The 22807-nt window shown below is 41.7% G+C and overlaps 1 protein-coding gene across 3 annotated transcripts in view; it reads right to left on the bottom strand.

Moving 5' to 3' along the window:
- Positions 1-22807, bottom strand: part of MICU2 (mitochondrial calcium uptake 2) — a 498489-nt gene that overhangs the window by 386293 nt on the left and 89389 nt on the right. For 2 of the 3 annotated variants that reach the window (XM_077484019.1, XM_077484017.1), the window contains exon 1: positions 9110-9181. The exons of the other annotated variant lie outside the window; for it this stretch is intronic. In XM_077484019.1, coding sequence (XP_077340145.1) covers positions 9110-9166 — 57 coding nt within the window. In that variant the 5' untranslated portion in view covers positions 9167-9181. Of the gene's footprint in view, positions 1-9109; positions 9182-22807 lie in introns of those variants that run through there. 3 annotated transcript variants of the gene reach the window in all.

The following is a 22807-nucleotide window of genomic DNA, read 5'->3' on the forward strand; positions in this document are numbered from 1 at the left end:
TTTGCCAAAGAGTGGAATACACCAACCCAACAGAACATGGGATCCCAGCTGATAGATCCCAACATTTCCCAGTGAGCTCTATTCAAATGTTTGTGTCAGCTTCTACTGTCTCAGCTACTGTTCTACATTGTATTTTTTTTTAGCACCTCATGCAGACAACTTTAATAACACCAATTCTAATTAGAAGGTAAAGAAACTATGATTTACATACTGACCAACAGCTCATACAGGACAGAATAAGTGGCGCGTCAGCTGGTAACATTCAAGGCTGACAATGAGACTGAGGGATTGGCATTTATGTTCCCTCTAGGTAGAGAGTGCACATCAGTTAACGCTCCCAAAGCATTTTAAGTTGTTGGTTAGCGTTCTCTAGACCAGTGGTCCATGGACCACTGATGGTCCACAAGAAAATGTTGGTGGTCTCCAGAGGATCCGCTGCAAATCAAAAATGTGGCGGATGTATACCACCCACTGTTGTTTTCAGTGTTCTCAATGCACACTGGCAGTCAATACACACTGATACCCAATGCCTCCTCTGTAGTTCAGGCTCCTGAGAGAACTCAGGGGGAGGCACCAGTAGAAGTGCAGCGAGCAGGAGGTGGGGAATTCCAATGGCAGTGCTGATCACAGACTGTGGGAGGAAGCACGGAGCTCGAGGACATGGCTGTATAAGGTGGTTAGATGCAATGAGGAGTCTGTGTCAGGCAGCAGTGGGATGCAGAGTATGGGGGGGCTTTTGGACAAAGAGCCAACACTGTATGTGTGTATAAGGCAGAGCAGTGTGGCCGGGGGGGGGGGGGGTATGGCAGCCAACCAGCCAATGGAAACATCAGATGTGGTGCCGACATCACTGGACTCCAGGACAGGCAAGTGTCCTAATGTTAAAAGTCATCAGCTACATTATGTGTAGCTTCTTCCTTAATTTTTAAAGGGGAGGGTGGAACTCCACTTTAAACAGCACATTATAGTCAGGACCATGTTTCCAGTCTGATTGGACAACAAAGGAGCATGATTCATGAGATCCTCGCTCTGCTCTCCCCTCCTTGTCCATTCATCTGTTTGCTGCAGAGCTTGGTTGGCCTGCTCTCCCTACACCAGCCTAAGTGCCACTGTATAGGGCACAACAAGATGATATCAAGCTTCTGATATATACACTAAAAGCATTTAAAATACATTGATCGTTTTTTAATTAAAACATAAAACGGCATTTAAAAAAAAAAAGTTTTCTTTTTACTAGGAGTTCAGCTTTCTGTGGGGAGTCTCTTATTTCTCTATAGGACTTCTGGATAAATGTAACTGTTAAGCCTAGTTCACTCTTGCAGTTGAGAGGTGATAAAAATGTGCAGAAGAGCCACGTGTTTACCATTTCCTAAGTGCTCCCCCTTAAGTGGGGTTGGGGGGGGGCAGTACATGGCCACTATCGCGAAGCAAAGAGGTGTCAAAATTATCTCTGTAATCATGTTCAATGGGCAGTACTGCCTGCTAAATGTGGGGCATTCATCCATATGGGGGCACCCCACAACCACGGGCAATGCACATGGTTGTGGCACACTGGTGTGGGAATTATGGAGTTAAAACAGTGAGGTGGTATCAAACACAGATTGTTCTTCAGAGACCAACACAAGTGTAAACAATGCCTTACATAGCAGTCCTGAAAAGAATGTCTAACTCACTGCTCAGTTTTCTTCAACTCACCTACAGTCAATGCATTTGTTACCCCAACACTTCATATTGCTGATATGTGCCTTCATGTATTTGTATGAGAAAGTCTCCTGTTCTATTTGCATTGTTTACTTTGTGTAAAAATCCTGGTGTCCCCGCCATTCCTTCTGCTTTCTTATTAAAAACTGACCACACTAAGTAGGAGAGCACACCGTGGTCAGTTCTCTAGCTATGCTGGGAACTCAGTGTACTTTCCTCCAATGATCAGCCTTGTCCAGACATGCCCCCGCTGCACAGCCATTAACTGGGAAGATCAGTTTGCTGCCACCACTTCTCCCCCCCAGTTCTTATGCAGCTGAGAATAGAGGGAATGTTTTGCTTTTTTTAATATATATTTACAAGAATGTTTTGCATTTCATTTTGATTTTAAACTTAATGGGTTGTTTTACAAGGTGATCATTTACAAACACTTTAATGAAGACGAACTTGTTCCTCGTCTCCAAACTTGTTTCAAGCCAAACCATCATCATCACAGCCAGGTAGTTAGCATAGCAATAAGAAATAAAATTTTTTTTTAATTAGAATATTTCCTGTAACATCTGCATAAAAAAAAAAATCTGCACTTTTTTGAGCTCAGGTCTACTTTCAGCTAGCAATGTAACAATGGAATAGTATACAGAATAAAGAGCACATGCATTGGTGGCACCCTCCATTACTTATGGCACATCAGACTTCAATAGCATCTGTTGTGAAGTCATATAAGGTTGCACTGTGTTTCCCAGGCGTCCTTATCTGTGGCCATGTGTCTGAATCTCTCTCCGCAGCAAGAACACTTAAACAATGAGAATTTGACTTCTGGCTATGGTGAGGTTTTCTTGAGTAGAAAATACAAATTTGGCAGGCACTAATAATCAAATACCACCTAATACACATCTGCAGTATATGTATGGAAAAAAGAAAAGTCCAAAATAAGAGCTGGTACTGACAAGGCCGGCATTAATCAGAAACACTGAAGGCTTCCAATGCACATAAGCCTCGGAGCTGTCTTATGAATGCAGGTCAGACAATACCTCACTAGGCAGATCCGGTTTCCTTTTGACTAAATGAGAAAGAATGCTAATAATTAGCCACCCAAGTGGCAGAAATTTCACAAGATTTTTTTTTTCATACTCCATGGCTTCAATTGTTGTGGGATTTAGAATTACTTTTTCAAAACAGACTTGAAATGTTGGCTGAACCTCACTAGTAGATTGATATGTTTTATAAAATAATATCGTGGGTTTCTTTTCTAAAATGAGCAAAGATAAGGCGAGTTAACAGCTAGGAATCCCTTTTCAGTCATTGGGGTAAAAATTCCATTAGCCCAGTCCATGAGGACCTGTCAAGTAATTAGTCCGTATAACTGGGTCAAACACTAATTCAGAAATATTAATTTACACTGTGAGGTCCATAGAGTGTTAGCAGCCACTACCATGCCAGCCAGGTTAGCTGGCAAATACACAGATAGTATCTGTCAAGGTCTCTGTGGTAAGGTCTTGTCTTGGCTTGACTGCCTTTGATAACTCAACACTTCATGTGTGAAAATTAAGCACGGCAGTCATATACATAAAAGTTGCATTTATCTAAATACACTAAAACGATAAGAAACTGTGCAAAAAGTAAGCCACTGCTCTTAGCGGTTAAGCTGATTACATGCTTACAGTCCAAAATTAAATTTAAATAGTGCATGAATTACCTTCCTCATCAGTCTTGGTATCAATCACCTCTTCCTAAGCCTTCCAAAGTCAAGTTCCTCTAGGATTAAAGCCAAACTTCCTGCCCTGGGGATCGGGCACGGTTTACCTCACCGCACATGTGAGTTCGTCTGCCTCTGCAGCCCACGAGGACCTGGCCCCCTGAAAGTGTCACCTACAACAATAGGAGGCATCTGCATCACACAGGCAGTGATGTGGACACCAAAAGAAGGACCACAAAGAAGTGAACAGAAGTTTAGTTGAGCTTTAAAAACACAAGAATAGGTCCTGAGCAGGGACCAGACAAATTTTGATCCATGTATGGGCAGGGAGGATGTACAGAAGTGGATTTACAGTCATATTTACTCCGCTCAATCAGTGCTGCTGGCTATAGCCTGCAATGCTGATCAGTGTATTTTGATGGCGGTGAAGTCTCCCCACTGTCAGAACACAAGATCTCAGGAGAGGAGAGGATTCCATCATCTGCATAAAGTGTGTGGATGAGAGCAATCGGGTCAGTTTTTTTGTTCAACCCTATGGTTGAACAAAAACACGCAGTAATCTATGGGCTGCCTAAGGCTTCAATCACACCTGGTCGTGGAGGAATCTGCGCGATTCCACCAGTGATTTTAAATTGCTGCAAAACAAAGGACATGTTTGCAATGCCATTACTTCTAATGGCACTCCAATCACACCTTGACTGTCGCGCGGCAAATTGCAACATGCTACGCTGTTGCCCAAAAAAAAAAAACTTGTGCCTTTGAGTGAGAAGCGCAGCACGCTGCGATTGCAGGGCGATCTATCGCATGACAATCGTGGCAAAATTATTGCGGCACAATTGGGGTGCCATTAAAAAGTAATGGCATTGAAATCATGGGCAGAATTGTGGAGATTTTGTCTGCGATCAGGTGAGAATGGAGCCTTAAGCTGCGCATAGATTAGTCCATATTTTTGTGTGTGAATAGAGCTTAAAGCAATTCTTTTTTTTCTGCCAACATTTAACAGGAATGGCTACAATATTTATCTTATATCAACACATTGATGCCTAAATAGTGGCCTGCTCTTGGCTGTCCCCTGAGACCGAATATTTTCCCCACAGGCACTAACACCTTGCCTCTTGCACAGCATAGAGAAGGTCAAGCCAACATCTGCATATCAGATTGCTTAGTCCATATTTTGGGACAAGAAGGGCGTGCAATACAGCCAATAAAAAATACCTTTTTCCCTGTTCAGATCTATAACATGACAGTGGCCATGCTCAACCACTAAGCTTCCCCTCCCTGCATGTGTGGAGGGCAGTTAGAGACATACAGACATTTTTTTTTTTTATGTGATAATCTGGTTATGCTGGGTTTTAAAAACAAATCTTACCAAAGTTCCTTGAGAACTCGCTTTTACACAGAGAACAAATAGCTACCCCAAAAGCACAAATTACTTCTAATTACAGGGTACGCCTCTGTCATCTTCCCTTTTATAACTTCAACGTTTACACACTTTGATTTTTTTACTTCCATTTAGGTTTATTAACATCAAAGCTTTTGTTATCACTTATGTTTCAGCAGTTTTTTTTTTTTTTTCTTTTTTTAAAATCCAAGGCGATAAATTAAAGCTTCTTCACATTCCTTCTGTTCCAATGCATATTGACATGGTTCACATTCTCCTTATGATGTTAAATGCTTAATAAACTTTGCTAAGCTGCTGTAAATCTTTATGGTCCATAATAACTGGTGTAAATGGATAAAATGAAAACGTATTTCCCCTGCATGCACGATGATTCAGGAATGTGGAAAAAAAAAAAAAAAGAAAAGAAAAAATCTCTTGGGAGTTTCCACAATCACCACCAACATAGCACAATGCTCTGCATAAGTACTCACCCCCCCCCTCCCCCTTCCATCCAAATACACTCTATTTTGAAGTGTTGCATCCTCTAGTTCTGTCGCGGTGCTACAGGTGTGAGCCCGCAGGTGATGCGGGATCCCCCAGGACATGGAATCTAAGGGCCAGATGGTATTCTGCCTGGGACCCCCTCACGAGGGTTTGGGCTTAGCTGTATTCTGACCCCAGGTCCTTACCCCCAGGTTCACCCTGCTCACACAGAGGAGAGTACCAGAAGACACTGTCAGACACGGATGGATGAATGAAGCAAAGGAGAGCCGGATAGCGAGCCAAGGTCAGGGCGGGCAGCAGACAAGGTAATCAGGAGAACTAGCAGAGTCAGTAAACACAAGAAATCAGTTCACGAGAGGTCAGATTAAACAGGTTACATGCAGGGTGCTCAGGAACAAGTGTTGCTCAAGCAAAAAAATAAATCAATAAAAAAAATCATGAAATCACAAACATATGTAAAGTTCAAATATGACAATCCCAACACCATAGAAATAAATGGATTGGAAACACCTCTGGCAACTCACCAGAGGTGTTTGACCACTTTAGGGTAAGTTAAAATGCGCTTTAGTTAAATAAACCAGCAAGATCCTAGATAGAACATCTCTCCAATGTTGGACCCCCTTGTCAACAACCAAGGATGTCGGAATGGATACCACAAGGGACACAAAGGAGAGCTCTTATGGGGTGGCAAGTTTTATTTAAAATGGGTTTAAAAGGTAACAATTTTGCATTCACGTGCGACTGTGCCAGGCCTGGCACCAAGGTGTTTACAGCATGTGTGGATGGTTATTGCATATCAGACTCACGGTATGTGTGATCCATGTCTCCTTCTGAATAGTAATATGGAAATCACATATGGGACCTGAAAATGACAAATCCATGCTTCTACGTACGTTTCACCATACTGGCATTACCAGGAAGAGCTGTATATACAGCATCTCCCAAATTGAGTACACCCCTCACATTTTTGTAAATATTTTATCACATCTTTTCATGCGACAACACTGAAGAAATGACACTTTGCTCAATGTAAAGTAGTGATTGTACAGATTGTATAACAGTGTAAATTTGCTGTCCACTCAAAATAACTCAACACACAGCCATTAATGTCTAAACCGCTGGTAGCAAAAGTGAGTACACCCCAAAGTGAAAATGTCCAAATTGTGGCCAACTAGCCATTCTCCCTCCCCGATGTCATCTGGCTCGTTAGTGTGTCTCAGGTGTGAATGGGGAGCAGGTGTGTTAAATTTGGTGTTATTGCTCTCACTCTCTCATACTGGTCACTGGAAGTTTAACATGGCACCTCATGGCAAAGAACTCTCTGAGGGTCTGAAGTAAAAGAGTTGTTGCTATACATAAATATGACCTGTAAGATTGCCAAGACTCTGAAACTGAGCTGCAGCACAGTGGCCAAGACCATATAGCGGTTTAACAGGACAGGTTCCACTCAGAACAGGCCTTGCCATGGTAGACCAAATAAGTTGAGTGCGCACACACTTTTTTTTTTTATTTATTCAATTCAGAGTGTTTTTTTCAGTAGGGTTTAATAACATTTAAGACCGGGAGGGGGGGAAAAAGGAATAGACAGTAAAAACATTGTAAAAGACACTTTAAGCTTGTGCTTAGTCTAAAATGTAAGTACCCTGGTATCATATTGACCACTAGAAAGACCTGTGTTAAATGGCAACAGCTAATAGTGATGTTGTTTTGTTTACATGAACAATGAAACAGTCCTCTGAGGTCTCTCACAAGATGCCTGTAGTCTAGGAACTGCCTGATTGAGGAACAACTGAAGTTCAAGTAGTGCAACAAAAACTACTTACTATTCACTGCTCACAAAAAAGCCACAAGCCGATATGGGAGAGCCACGGTGTTTGTTACTGGAGCAAGAACTGTGAAGTTATCTTGGTGCGGTGCTAGTAGTGCAGAATTATTGTTCTGGTTTGGCTTGGAACAATCACATAGCAATAAGATACAGCCAAACTGAAAATTTATGTGGCCATAATGCCTCTAGAAGAAAAATGTCTGAGCCTTCATTAAATCTCTTTATGGGTTTTTATACTTCAATGTTCTAAGTGGTTAAACGTAAGGCACGGCCCAGCAGATGTAATGTATTCCATCTGACAATCTCTAGAAAGGGTATCTTATGCTTAGATTTAAAGCTGCATTTGGGAAACATTAAATCATATTAAAAATACAAGATGGTATTGTAAAAAATGACAACAAAATGACGTACTGTATTTTTCACGCTGCCTTCAAATTACTGGCATGAAGCAACAAAAGTCGTGGGAGGTCAAACCCAGAAATTTGTTTGGGAACTGAAAAGAATCCTAGATTGTGTATGATTTAGGTATACATGTGCTAAAAGGTCTCAATTACATGATCTACGTCCTCTGAAGAGAGATCTGTGGTGGTTGAATCTTCAGAACTCCCCACCACCTGTTTTAACTCCTAGAAACAAACAGTATGTGTACATCTCTGTCCACTGGCTTTGCAGCTTAAGGGGGAGTGGTTGGGAGGGCAGCAAAAACGCAGCTCAAGCGCATGTTTTTATTATGCACCTCCCCAACTGCAAGTGTAAACCTAGCCTTAAAGTGATTGTTAAGGTAGAAGAACTTGTGCATTAACAACTTCAGCCCTGGAAGAATTTACCCCCTTCCTGACCAGACAAATCGGCACTGGGTCGCTTTAACGGACAATTGGATGGTCGTGTATCCAAACAAAACTTACATCCTTTTTTCCCTACAAACAGAGCTTTCTTTTGGTGGTATTTGATCACCTCTGCGTTTTTTGTTTTTTTTTTGCACTATAAACAAAAGAAGAGCGACAATATTGAAAAAGAAAAAACAAAAAAACAAAAAAAAAAAAACACCACATTTTTTTACTTTTTGCTATAATAAATATCCAAACATTTCTTGGACACTTGACAGTTTTTTGGGACCACTGGCATTTATACAATGATCAGAGCTAAAAATAGACACCCATTACTGTATAAATGTCACTGGTGGGGAAGGGGTTAACACTAGGGGGCGATCAAGGGATTAAGTGTGTCCTAGGGAGGTGTTTCTAACTGTGAGGGCATGTGACTGACTAGAGAAGGAGCTAGATCGTTGTTCCTACTTAGTAGGAACAGACAATATATTTCTCCTCCCCATCAGAACAGGGATTTGTGTGTTTACACACACAAATCCTCATTCTAGCTCTCATGCCTGCAAACACGGGTGGCTGGCGGCAATCGCGCCCGCTAGCAATGCGCATCAGGTCCCCCACCGTGCAGCGTGCGCACACCTGCTCTTAAAGGAGCCACAGTACATATATGGTGATTCACGCAGGAAAGCCATTCTGCTGCCACATATGTACAGGGGCTAGTAAAAAACCTGTGTGCAGCAGGCCCCTCATACTTACCTGAGCCCATCTGTATCCAGCGATATTGCAGGAGAGACTCAGCTGCCCCCCTCATTGGCTGAGACAGCAGAGGAGCGCCATTGACAGCACCGGGAGCCAATCAAAGTCAGTGAGCCCCTGAGAAGAAATGGGGCAGGGTCTAGCTGGGGCTCCATGTCTGAATGGACACACCGATCTGTGGCTCCACTCAGGTGCCCTCATAGTAAGTTGCTTGCTGTGGGGGCACTCGTCAGGGGGAAGGGGCCAGGAGAGCCGAAGAGGGACCTACGAAGAGGAGGATTGAGGCTGCTCTGTGCAAATCCCCTGTACAGAGCAGGTAAGTACGACATGTTTGTTATTGTTAGGCAAAAATATTGAAACTTTAGCATCGCTTTAATGACACATGCCATAAAAAATATGTACCGTAGGCTGCCATTGCTGACCTTTCTGGGAATGCCACTTTCCTGGCTGTAATGCAGATTTTTTATTTTTTTTTGCATCAATACTGGGTCAGCCACCTGAAATAAACATAAAGAGGAATAATTCTGACTTTTCTCTGACTTGCATTTAATACACGCTTGTTCCGGGTTTGTGACTTAAAGTAAGGATCAGTTAAAAGACCAGTGACTCTTTACCCATTCATAAACCCAACTACTAAAATCACATAGAACCTTTAATACAATTTCAGAAGTTATTTTCCATAATTTATAAATGTGTGGTTTTCATTTAAGTGGTTGTAAACCTCAAACATGAAATACGAAGAAAGCACATCCCTTTATAGTGTGTACTTGTCTCAATTAAAAGCACTAAGTGTAATTTCTGACTGCTGCTTTGTTCCTCTACGATTAGCATGAATCACTTCTAACAAGTTTTCTGGACACCAAGAGAAAAATGGTGATGGGGAGGGACCTCCAGCTGATTGACAGCCTCAGCACTTGTGTGCTGTGTAAAGGAGGGTGTGCCCCTTCCACCCAATCAGCTCTCAGAGCTCTCCTCACTGAGCTCTGCAGAGGGAAAAAAAGTCAGCTCTCTTGCCATTTTTTTCTGAACGCTCAGACTTTATACATTTTGGACTTTAAACAGGTGTGGAGAAGAGAAGACTGCAGATAAACAGGTACAATTAAGTAGGAGGATTCCTTTCATTTCTGTGTATCACCTAAGGCCAGCCACTTCCATAGCGTATAGGTAAGGGTTTACAACCACTTTAAAATAATAACCGATAACCATGTTATGAAGGTCCTTGCTCAGGAACTCCCTGTTAAAAAGGGTGGCAACACTGCCCTTTGTACTCCCTTTGTCAATTTGTTACACAGGTATCCGATGGAGACTACAAGTGACTGTTTCAACATGCAATATGTAGGAATGATCCACTGCTAGCAAAATCAGGAACCCTGCCTCAAGAAACCTGAGAAATGGCATACAGCCATTGCTTAAGAGCATGTACAAACAAAGCAGCTGCAGCCAACATGGAATAAAAAAAAAATTAAAAAATTAAAAAATTAAAAAAAAAAAAGAAGAAGAAGAAAGGAAGGGATAATAACTTTCATTAGTTTAAAAAAAAAAAAAAAAGTGCTAATGATACATAGGGGCTGGTTTACCAAAGGCAAACATACGGTGCACTTTACAAGTGGCGCTGTCCTCTCCAAGGGCATTTGCTCTGGAGCTTAGTAAATGCAACAATGCTTCACTTTGCAAAGAATACTACAAACTCCTGGGAGCTAGAACATGGGAATATGATTATGTGCAAATGTGCAAGCATACTTGCAAATAGGTGCAAATATGTCCAACATAACAGCCTGAAAGTACCGTATATACTCGAGTATAAGCCGAGATTTTCAGCCTCTTTTTTGAGGCTGAAAGTGCCCCCTCGGCTTATACTCGAGTCACCGCTGTCTGACTGCTCAATCAGCGTATCGAGCAGACAGACGGCGGACATTAAAATTCAAAAGCCGCGCCTCCTTCTCCGCCTCCGCCTGTGATAGGCGGAACACTGAATTTCCCAGCAGTCAGTGTTCCGCCTATCACGGACATCCGCTCATTCTCATACTACGGACGAGTATGAGAGGATGTCCGTGATAGGCGGAACACAGGCTGCTGGGAAATTGAGTGTTCCGCCTATCACAGGCAGAGGCGGAGGCGCGGCTTTTGAATTGTAGAATGGCCGCCGAGAAGAGCGGCGATCCTGGAGCGGCGATCCATCGGCACGACACGGGACGGAGGAGGCACGGGACGGAGGAGGCACGGCACGGGACGGAGGAGGCTCGGGACGACGGCGGCTCGGGACGGAGGCTTGGGACACAGGTAGGCTGGACACACACACAAGGCTGCACGGACACACACACACACACACACACACACACATGGATGGATACACACACACACGGATGGACGGATGGATGGATACACACACACACAGGGATGGATGGATGGATGGATGGATACACACACACACACACACAGGGATGGATGGATGGATGAATACACACACACACACACACACACAGGGATGGATGGATGGATGCACACACAGGGATGGATGGACGGACACACACACATGGATGGATGGATGGATGGATGGACACACACACAGGGATGGATGGACGGACACACACACAGGGATGGACGGACACACAGGGATGGACAGCCATGTCTCACCCTCGGCTTATACACGAGTCAATAAGTTTTCCAGTTTTTTGGGGGTAAATTGGGGGCCTCGGCTTATATTCGGGTCGGCCTATACTCGAGTATATACGGTATGTCCAAAAATTCAGAAGTTCAAACATCAGTACTGTGTGCAAGAGGTCTAACTGGGGGACTTTGTTTTACTCCATGGGCTTAGAGTGCAAGGATGCTAAAATGAAGCACACTTTTACACCATTCTGCATTACTTCATACAGAGGGCCAACACTGCCCAGTCATGGGGGAAATAATACTTTGTATAAGGTCAGTGACAGAATTCGATAGGATCGCCCCACCATCTGCACAGTGCTTTGATTAGAACTTGCAGATAATTGGTTTGTAACCTTCAGCAGAGGTACTATGCTGTCAGAAAGATAAAAGAAGATCTGTGTACATATACATATAACCTGATATTTTGGAAGGTTGCTGCTCTAGTAGAGACTGCCTTATTTTCTTGGGTGTGCTAAAGAGCATTGTGACACACAGTTGTGCTCCTACACAATCTCACACCATGACATGAACCCACTGAGCACTGACATACAATCTACAGCTGGGGAACTAATGAAAATCATGTCTTCACCTAAAGCAACAGACCACCAATTAACAACTGGCAGCAGTGTAATTTGTGCCATTAGAGCTGAACAAAAGATTGGCAACACTTAATTTGTGTTATTAGCGTGGTGTGCTATGTGTGTGCATGACAAGTATGTCGTACCAGGTCAGGAATTCAGTCTCCAAGTCATAACAAAATGGAACAAAAAGGAGATCATCAGGTAAACTATTCGTTTTTCCCCCCAAAGCCAATTCTGTACATTAAGAAATGCGCCTATCTTTAGCTTCCATATGGGACTGGTTCTGAGCTTGATCACAAAATACAGATAACAATTTGATTCATTAAACTCCAAAGTGACTTTTGCCAGATACGCTTCCAAATGGCATTACTGTTATGTTAGACCACCAGAGTTCAAGCCTCAATCAAGTTGTGTCTAAAGAATGTTGTCATAGGCCAATAATGCCAAACACAAACAATTGTTAAATGAAGAAAACAATTAAATTAAAAAACGCACTGTGGTCTATGGTGAAAGAAAAAAAAGAAGGAGTGGGGGCTTGGTTAGAAGAGCTCCAATCTCTTACTCATATGCTCGTACAATCAAGTTAAACAAATGTATTACATTCAACTGATCTACAGAGACCATATACTTGCTGACTGCTTTTAAAGTATGTACTGTATGTATACAAAGTCACAACCACATATAGGCTTTACCATGTAAATATTCTGCAAAGTATTACTTAACCACTTCCATACTGGGCCTATTCTGGCACACCTCTTCTACATGTAAAAATCATTTATTTTGCTAGAAAATTACTCAGAACCCCCAGTTTTTTTTTTTTTTTTGTTTTTTTTTTATCAGAAACCCTAGGGAATAAAATGGCGGTTGTTGCAACTTTTTATGTCACACTGTATTTGCACAACAAATTTTTCAAACACTTTTCTGGAGAAAAAAAAAACAGTTGCATGAATAAAAAAAATAAAATAACAAAAAACAATAAAGTTAGCGCAATGTTTTTGTAATGAGAAAGATTATGTCACGCTGAGTAAATAGATACCCAACATGTCATGTTTTAAAACTGCACACACTCATGGAATGGCGCCAAACTTCAGTACTTAAAAATCTCCATAGGGATGCGTCAATTTTTTTTTACAGATTACCAGTTAAGAGTTAGAGGAGGTCTAGTGATACCTCACACGTGTGGTTTGAACAGTGTTTACATATGTGGGAGAAACACACGGGGACACTTTACATTTTTTTTTTTTTACACTTTCTTTAAAGAAAAAAAAATTTGATCACTTTTATTCCTATTACAAGGAATATAAACATTCCTTGTAATATGAATAGTGCGTGACAGGTCCTTTTTATGGAGAGATATGGGGTCTATACCCCACATCTCTCCTTCAGACTGGAAAGCATGGGATCAAAAAAAGAAATACATTTTTTTTTACGATTCCATGCTTTCCAGCCATGAATCGGCTTTGTTTACAACCGCTGCCTGGACTTGATGTCATAACGTTGCGCCCGAGCCTCCGGCGGCCACAGAGATGACTGGTGACGATCTGATCACTGGAAATCTCTATGCTCATCATCTGGCAGCGGCAGATTCAGTCTTCGGGTCCCCGATGGCATGGGAGAGCCTGCAGAAGTAGCGGAAGGCTGCGAGCAGGGCGGGGGGTGTCCCCTCCCGCTGCCTGCAAGAATGATCAAGCAGCAGATCAAGCGGTGTAACGGTCGTTATGACCATTCCTATGGTGCACAGAATCGTCGTCTCTAAAAGATGATACCCGAATGATGCCTGCAGCTGCACCCATCATATTCAGATATCCCATCATATGATTCTGTGATTTAGTTTCTGAATGGGGTTTATCTTTTTCTGACATGTTGGTGTTAATTCCTTTACTTTTTGGAAAGGTCTGAAGTATTTAGTAAGAGACATGGAGAGTTTTTTTTACAGTTGTCACAATTTTTGGGAAAATGAAGAAATGAAATAAAATAACTTTTTTCCACATAATTAGTTTTTACATGTCACTATTACAGTATCATCATATGACTGGTGAGGCAGTATGTTAAATATTTTTTAACCACTTCAATACCGGGCACTTAAACACCTTCCTGCCCAGACCAATTTTGAGCTTTCAGCTCTGTCGCACTTTGAATGACAATTGCGCGGTAATGCTGCACTGTACCCAAATGAAATTTTTATCATTTTTTTCCCACAAATAGAGCTTTCTTTTGGTGGTATTTGATCACCTCTACGGTTTTTATTTTTTGCGCTACAAATAAAAAAATACGGAAAATTTTGAAAAAAAATATGTTTTTTTTTTGTTTCAGTTTCAAAACTTTGTAAATAAGTTTTCTCCTTCACTGATGGGCACTGATAAGGCAGCACTGATGGGCACCAATGATGTGGCACCAATAAGGTGGCATTGATGGACACTGATATGTGGCACTGATGGGTGGCACTAATGGGCAACACGGATGGGCACTGATAGGTGGCACAAATTGGCACTGATAGCTGGCACGGATTGGCATGGGTGGGCATGGATAGGCGGCACAGGTGGGCACTCATAGGCAGCACAGGTGGGCACTCATAGGCAGCACAGGTGGGCACTCATAGGCGGCACAGGTGGGCACTCATAGGCAGCATTGTATTATGTTATACTGTACTAATGGATGCCAATCAGTGATGCCCATTGTGGGCACTGATTGGCATCCATTATGGGCACTGACTGGCATCCCTGGTGGTCTAGGGAGGATTACCTTTTGCTGGGCATCCCTGGTGGTCTGGTGGCATCCCTGGTGGTCAAGTGTGGGCATCCTCGGGGGGGCTGTGCTGATAATCGATCAGCACAGACCCCCCCCTGTCAGAGGAGCAGCCGATCGGCTCTCCTCTACTCGCGTCTGACAGACGCGAGTGAGGAAAAGCCGATCACCGGCTCTTCCTATTTACACTGTGATCAGCCGTGATTGGACACGGCTGATCATGTGGTAAAGAGTCTCCGTCGGAGACTCTTAACCGAGATCGTAGTTGCCGGGTGTCAGACTGACACCCCGCAACAACGATCGCCGCGATGCGCGCCCCCGGGTCATATGACGTCCGATCAGGATTATGCAACCACTTTGCCACCATCAATTGCCTATAGGGCGGGCGGCAAGTGGTTACATTCAATACTAATAACGATTTTTTATTCAATGCTGGGGTGTAATCAGGGATTTTGTTTTACACTTTGATTGTGGTTACTGTGATGATCACTGTAACAGAAATGTTTTCTGATGTTACATGATCCTCCGGCCATTCAAAATGGCTGGGTACCGTGAGCTGCAATATACGCTGTGTCCCACTGTTGTGGGAGGAGTGTGCTACACACCACTAACCCAGAAGCGGCAGGGAGATGCACATGTACGTCGTCCTACCTGTCTGTACTGCCCTGTTCTAGTAAATGTACCATGGCCCGGGCAAGCAGTTAAAACCTTGAGATCAGAGGCCTCTAATGAAGTCCAGGTGTTGAAATGCACCAGTGAAAAAGCTTGAAGATACATTGGTACATGTCCGATACAGAGTGCATTAAAGATTAGGATTGTGGCTGTAATTTGTTCCTAGCTTACCCCAACTCTGTATACACATGCAATTATCTGATAGTGCTGCATGCACTTATGTTATGTTAACCTTGCTTTTTCCAATAAACCTACTATGAGAAACCTCTTTTCTCATTGAACAGCATTGCACACTTATATGCTGGTACAAGAACATGCTTTTTTTTGTCAGCGGAACACCTACCAATACAGAGTTTAACACCCCACAAGGAATCAAGCTTGATGCCATGGAGAGGAGATTAAAACTCCATCAAATAGTGCTTGATAACCACGTACCAAGTTCTAGTTCAGAGGTGGTGGGTTTGCACCTGGAATACAGCGTGGTACTCTGTGTGTGTATATGCCGTGGATTTACTGAATATTCAAAATGCACATAGAAAAAGGACTATTACAGGTTTCATTTTATTTTTTATATATTTTATTTTCCACAAGTTATTTTGTGAGATCTTCAATTAGTTTTTCTGTCATAATAAACTGACCGTTATGTAGATCAATGTAGCTAGTTTATCTATACAAAAAGACATCTGTCCACTGTAGGCTAAAAGGAGGTGGCAGCTACATATTATATTTACCAATGACACAAGAGAAACCCAGAGAGACTTCCCAGCAAATGGTAGATCCACCTGCCAGGGGACAAGTGAGGCACATGTTACACAGGATAACCTTACATCTTTGTCAGAGAAATAATTACAATGTATACTACAGAACTGGCCAAAAACCCTTTCTTCTGAGAACATATGGGAACTTTTTGTTTTGCATAAGTGAAAACATGCTCTTTGTACTTTTTCCCCCAGCAGGCATATCATGTAATTTTTTGCATCTGGCTCTACAAGGCTGTCTGTAAATCCTGCATTAGCAGCTTTCCCATTCGGTAGATACACTTCAGATTAAAGGGGTTTGTTGGGTTCAGAGCCAATAAAGAGCAACTCCAGGTAACAAATACATCCACTGAATTTCTAATGTCAGCCAAAAAAACGTCACAAACCTAAGAGCGCTATACTCTGAACAAAAGTTACGATTTTCATTAATCTGCTGCACCAGATCTTGCTGGACTATGAGAATGGTCTGGCCAGAACCGCAGTCTGCTGCCAATAATATTTTGCAAACTCCCTCTGATAGACCTTTATTTTCTGTTAATACTACCTATAAAGTGCATTGGGAGTGATTTAAGAGTTTATGTATTTTATATTACTGCATAGTTTGACAGGTCCTCCTGCACGCTCCCTTTCTGCACCTAAGTGTAGCTAATCTTCATCTCTTGGTTTCGGTAGACTGCTGACCTGAACTTTTAGGGATCGTTCACACCATACCTGCATGAAAACGGTGCAGATTTCACTTGCAGAGACATCATTTACCCGTACAGAAAACTGCATACATCTTGCAAATTCTTGCGCTGAAAAAATCTGCACATTGTGGTGTGAACAGGGCACATAGAGAACAATTGTTTTCTTTGAGCCCTTGCAGAATGCATGCAAAAAACTGGACATCTCTGCAACATGGTGTGAAAGAGGCCTTATACCAGGGATATGCAATTACCGGAACTCCAGCTGTTGCAAAACTACAAGTCCCATCATGCCTCTGCTTCTGGGTGTGATGCTTGTGGCTGTCAGCGTCTTGCTATGCCTCATTGGACTTGTAGTTCTGCAACAGCTGGGAGGTCCGCTAATTGAATATCCCTGCCTTATACTTTTCTTGTAGTTGTATGACTCAACCATTCATGAGTAACAGTTCTTTAGAAGTTTCATTTACTCCCTGTATGTGGCTCAAATAAACCAAGCAAGTATAAAAAACAAAATAGCAAGAGGGACTGTATCCGATAGCCTACCAGGGCAATGTTTTTACATACATGTTAAAATCTGCATTATATTGCTATGAAATTACTTGGAACCCCCAAACATCCACTTTTGTTGAGAAAACAAAAACAAAACAAACATTCTCCTCTGGGTGATCTATGTACATTACAGGGATTTGAATAAACTTTGTTGTAGATTCCAACCTTTTGTTATTATAAATAAATAGCCATTTATCTGTGTCCATGTGTTCAGCGAATCTGTATGGGAGTGAATTTATAATTATCAGTCAGCTGGCTGCATCTGCAGGGCTCTAATGAGGAAAGTTGTAGGGTCTGCATTCCCTTAGACATGAATACTTTAAAAGTATATCAGCAAAAATGACACTTGTTGCAGGGGATGCTCAAAATCGGATTTGTACGTTAGTGGAGATATCTGGGAAAATCAGTGAGCCAATCACACAAGCAGGAGGCGTTCTGTACAGCATCTGTGTACAGAACGCCTCCAGGTAGCCATATTGCATTTTACAGAGCTGATGATTGAAAGGGAAAGGAGATTTTTAAGAACATTTAATTACAATATGACTTTTATATATTTATTTTTTTTAGGTGCTATTTTTTCCCCACGAAAGTGAAGTTACATACATTTTTTACGTTGTGGTAAAATATGATTATGCCTTGAGTAAATGCATACCTAACTATGGTACCTAAAAGTAACAACAGGTGACAATTTAACAGCCTTTACAGGTTATCAGTTTAGACAACACAAGCTATGGCACTAGAATTATTGCTCTTACCCTGACATTTCCAGTGACACCTCATGTGTGGCATCATTACCATTTACATATGGTGTCGGACCTATGAAGGCATTTTGCCATATTTTTAATATTTTTTTTTCACACATCTTTCTTTGCATTTACTTTATTGCTGCGACAGAGACAGGTACTCATGATTAAAGATATGGGGGGGGGTCTATTAGACTTCCGATATCTCCCATGCCCTTCAAAGTATATGATCAAACACAGATGCTCAGACGCTTCCCTGGCCAAGGAATGACAGCACTGAGACAAGAAGAGACTATATCCTCGTTGCTTTTGCTTCATTCATCACAGATGAGATTGAGGAACAGATGATGTGCCATCTCATCTTTGGGCAGCTGGCCAAACCGCTTACAGTGACCCCAGGTTCCCCAGTGGAACTAGAGGACCCAAGAATGGTGGTGGACCCTTCCAAGCACTGTAAAAGGGATAGGGCAGCTGAAAAGCCACTTGGATCACTTTTACTGGAAAGCGGATTGCCTTGTTCTTCTGAAGCTTTATCAAGATCATGGCTGCAGCTATGATCCTGGTATAACCACTTGCTGACAAGGCCGTATATATTCGTACACTGGGGAGCAAGCAGTTAAACCTTTTCTAAAGGCATTAAAAAGGTGGCTCACTTGCTGCAATACAGGCAAGGTGGTCTTTAAAATACCTGCACAACCTTTCATCTTTATTCAGACCAAGGGACATTTTCAAATCTACAGAAGCATCCCTTGTCTCAACTGCCCAAAAACAGGGGTTGTGAACTTCTTTCACTCCACACACCTTAAAATAGGAGTGAAATTGGTGATGTTCCACTAACTATAAAACTGCATGCCGCCACATAGTCGCGTTCCTTCTCTGGCTCTGCAAGGACTGGAACAAGTGATCAGAAATTACAGCAAAGAATTTATATTTTGGCTTACTAATGCTTGCTTTTATTCCATTCCAAATGAAGCAATCTGTGGGGAAACTGAGTGACATATCAGATCCAGCAGAATACCTAGAGATAAATAAATAGATAGCACAACTTCAATGGGCTCTACACATGTTCTACTTTCATGACTTGCAGATGGCTGAATTGACAACTGAAGCCACATGAAAGAAAATTATACATTTTCTTATTAAGGAAACTTTCCTTTGTTGCAATATTTAACATTTTTCCTACAGATTTCAAATAAACCTTGCTATTGTTAATATGTATTCCCCCATTAGCTCATCTCTCCAGCTCGAGTCTGCTTGTGCATTTCATGCGATCATCTTCAGATCAAACAAGAAGTGGAACCTGCCTCCTCCTCATCGCTTGAGTGAACGCAGCTTGGCAGAGGATATCTTAACTAGGATTCCTTGGAGAAGACTCAAAAAGCACATTTTCCAGACAAACAATATGGAACTTGTTCATCACAAGCCGACATATAAAGGAGACATGCTTTTGACCCTCACTACTCACCTTAAGATTACTGATTGGAACACCATGCAGGGGGCATGTCAGACTGCTGGAGACCCAGACCACTGCACTCCGAGTTGATCAGAGGTCCAGATCTTCAGAGTGCTTCTAGCAAAGAACATTTTGCCCCGTCTGCAGCACAATAGTACACCAAGTAATAAAAAAATGCCCACATTTATTACTGTTCAAGCAGCCTAACTGCATTACAGGTAATACAAGAATAATGCTTAAAATTTGGCTTTACATTTTCAAAGGGTGTGACAGAAAACCTGCTTTAACCACTTAAGGACTGAGCCTGTTTTTCAGACTCTGTGTTTACAAATTAAAACAAGTTATTTTGCTAGAAAATACTTAGAAACTCCAAACATACCTTTTTTTTTTAACACCCTAGAGAATAAAATGGCGGTCATTGCAATACTTTTTGTCACACCAGTCTTACAAGTGCACTTTTTTTTTGAAAAAATTCACTTTGATGAAAAAAATAAAATATAAGACAAGAGTAAAGTTAGCCCAATTTTTTTTTTTTATATTGTGAACGATAATGTTACACAGAGTAAATTGATACCCAACATGTCACGCTTCAAAATTGCACCCGTTCGTGGAATGGCGTCAAACTTTTACCCTTAAAAATCTCCATAGGTGATGTTTAAAAAATTCTACAGGTTACCAGTTTTGAGTTGGAGGAGAGCTAGGCTAAAATTATTTCTCTCGCTCCAATGATCGCGGCGATACCTCACATGTGTGGTTTGAACACCGGTTTCATATTCGGGAGCTGCTAACGTATGTGTTCACTTCTGCACGTGAACTCGTCGGGCGCTTTAAAAAAAAATTTTTTATTTTTTTATTGATTTTAAAACTTAAAAAAAAAAAAAGATTTTTTTAGGCGACAGCTTCTCCTTATTGAGACATGCAGGATCTAAAAGACCTAGACCCAGCATGTCTCCTCTGGGCTTCACTGAATGTATTGCAATGCACAATTACATCCCTTCTGGGCTATGCTAGCCGGGGACACAGAGGCTGACCTGGAAGGGACATCATACACCTCACTTTCCGTCAGCAACAAGGAAGGGGGGAGAACAGATGTCCTAGGCCTGCCGACGAGCAAGAAGAGCCTGGAACGGGTCATGCACCCGGGGCGGGGGGATACGGGATTGTGTGTGAAGCCCTCAACTGTCAGGTCCGTACTACATATTGACCCGGCAGAGAAAAGGGTTAAAGTTGAAGACAGATTCACAACATAACATGTTTTCTGGTATAGGAGCAATCAATGTGCTTAATGCTAAAAACGTTAGCCACCAAACGATCCGATTTTGACATGTACAAATGTCAGCAGCACTTCCTTTTATTGTAATGCTAGTCATTCATACACAGCTTGAATGATACCTGACGGATTAGTCAAACTTCGAGCTGTGGATGACCCGGTTGGTAAACTTGTCAAAGCTTGATCTGAAAGTTGAGGGAGCTGGGTAGAAAATACTCTGCCACAAAGCAACTGCAGCCAATGAGATGCAGTCACTGTTTGGGTATTTTGACAGCGGCTGTTGAAATACAATACACCGTAGGGGAGATTGCACCCATCCACCCTATTTAGCATGCATGTGGGAAATTTCTCATTAAGATTTCTCTCTTTGAGCCTGCTGGTTGAACATGTATGGCTAGCCTAAGGCTCTACCCAAGCTATATTCTAGGTGCATAAATAATGTTGCACTGCACAGAAGCATTAATAAATGAGACGAAATGAAGGTATTTCAACAGAAATCAAATCAGATTTCTGCTGTAATTCAGTTTTGTTTTTTTGTGTCAGGGTTTTTTTTGCAAAGATTTATAGCATCTTTATTTAGCAGTAGAGGTATGCACACGCAAACCAGTTTGAATATTACAGGCACATAAGCAGCAAGTGTTTGAAATAAGCCTGCTAAGGAATATGCATTTGGTTGCCAACATTTGCCCATGCCACTTTCTTCAGCTTTACAGATCTTGTAATTAGTTCTTTAATATGCTTGGCTTCTAGAAGTGATTATTATGTGCTAAGAAGTCAGCAAACCTGCTTCCACAAACACATTTCCTATGTGGCCTGACATGTCATACACCAGTTGTGCTGACATGGGTTCAACTCAACAAAACAGACACATTCAGACGTGTTACCATCAGTCTGGTTTACACTGGCTAAAAATAAAAATTGTAGGTGATCTTTTCCAAAACACCAAAACTCGACAGTCGTTTGCTAGAAAAACCTATTGAAGGTATCTCATGCACTGCCTGAAACGGTTACAGTATCTCCAAAGCCAAACTCTTTTTTTTTCGTTTTTAACAGAGAAGGTAAAAGTTTAATACCCTTGAAGTTTTAATTTACAATTTGGAATTTCCATTCTCAAGACAAGAGGAGATCTTTTCAAAGGAAGTGAAATCCTCTCTTTGCGGATACTTGAACAAGCGTTCCCATTGGAAGATTTCCCCTACATTCAGTTTCCAATGACAGCTCAAAAGGTATAGATTTTTGGTCTCTTGTAGTCATGGTGGAAATGGTCACCAGGAATCTTCCCATCAGCCTAATGAAGGGTTCCTTAGAGGCGCTAGTCTAGAACATCGTAATTCCATGTGTTCAACAATCCTGTTTGACTAAAATCACAAGAAAATATCTTAAAAAGGTCAACTATCATAAAAGTATTCCAAACAGCAATACTAACCTGGTTCTAACCCCATTACCACTATACAAAACAAAAAAAACGAAAGTTTCGCCATAAAGCGGTAGTAAATCGCATAAAAAAAAAAAATCAATAAATTGGGCCGCGGGTAGTTTAAAGTGGGGTACACACTAAGAAAAATCGGTGAATGATCTTTCCGATTTTGCTAGTTTCACATCAAATTGGAACCGACAAAACGGAAATACTTTTTTATTGTTGTTTCTTTCTGATCATGCGCAGCTTTTTCAGATGTTTTCAGAAAACAGTACACATTAAAAACGAAAATCATTCGTTCTGTTCCCGTACGAGAACAATTTTGGAGTTTGTCCCTTTGGGAATTTTCACATAAAAATTCGGACTTGGCTGTCGAAAGTTGTGTACATGCTATACGAAAATCATACAAAAAAAAAAAAAAAAAAAGTCTTCTAGTGTGTTTGAGCCTTAAAGAGGATGTAAACCCAATTCATGACATTTGAGCTGGGCACGTATATCTGCAGTATCTTGTCATCTCTCTTCAAAGCACTATGTCCAGTAGCTTTGTCCTGTCCTGTCCCGTACTTCTGTTATCAGCCTGATAACTCGACAAGTTCTATC

The sequence above is a fragment of the Lithobates pipiens genome, unplaced genomic scaffold, assembly GCF_037356315.1.
Source record: "Lithobates pipiens isolate NorthernLeopardFrog02 unplaced genomic scaffold, aLitPip1_a1.2 Scaffold_16, whole genome shotgun sequence".
Taxonomy (NCBI): domain Eukaryota; kingdom Metazoa; phylum Chordata; class Amphibia; order Anura; family Ranidae; genus Lithobates; species Lithobates pipiens.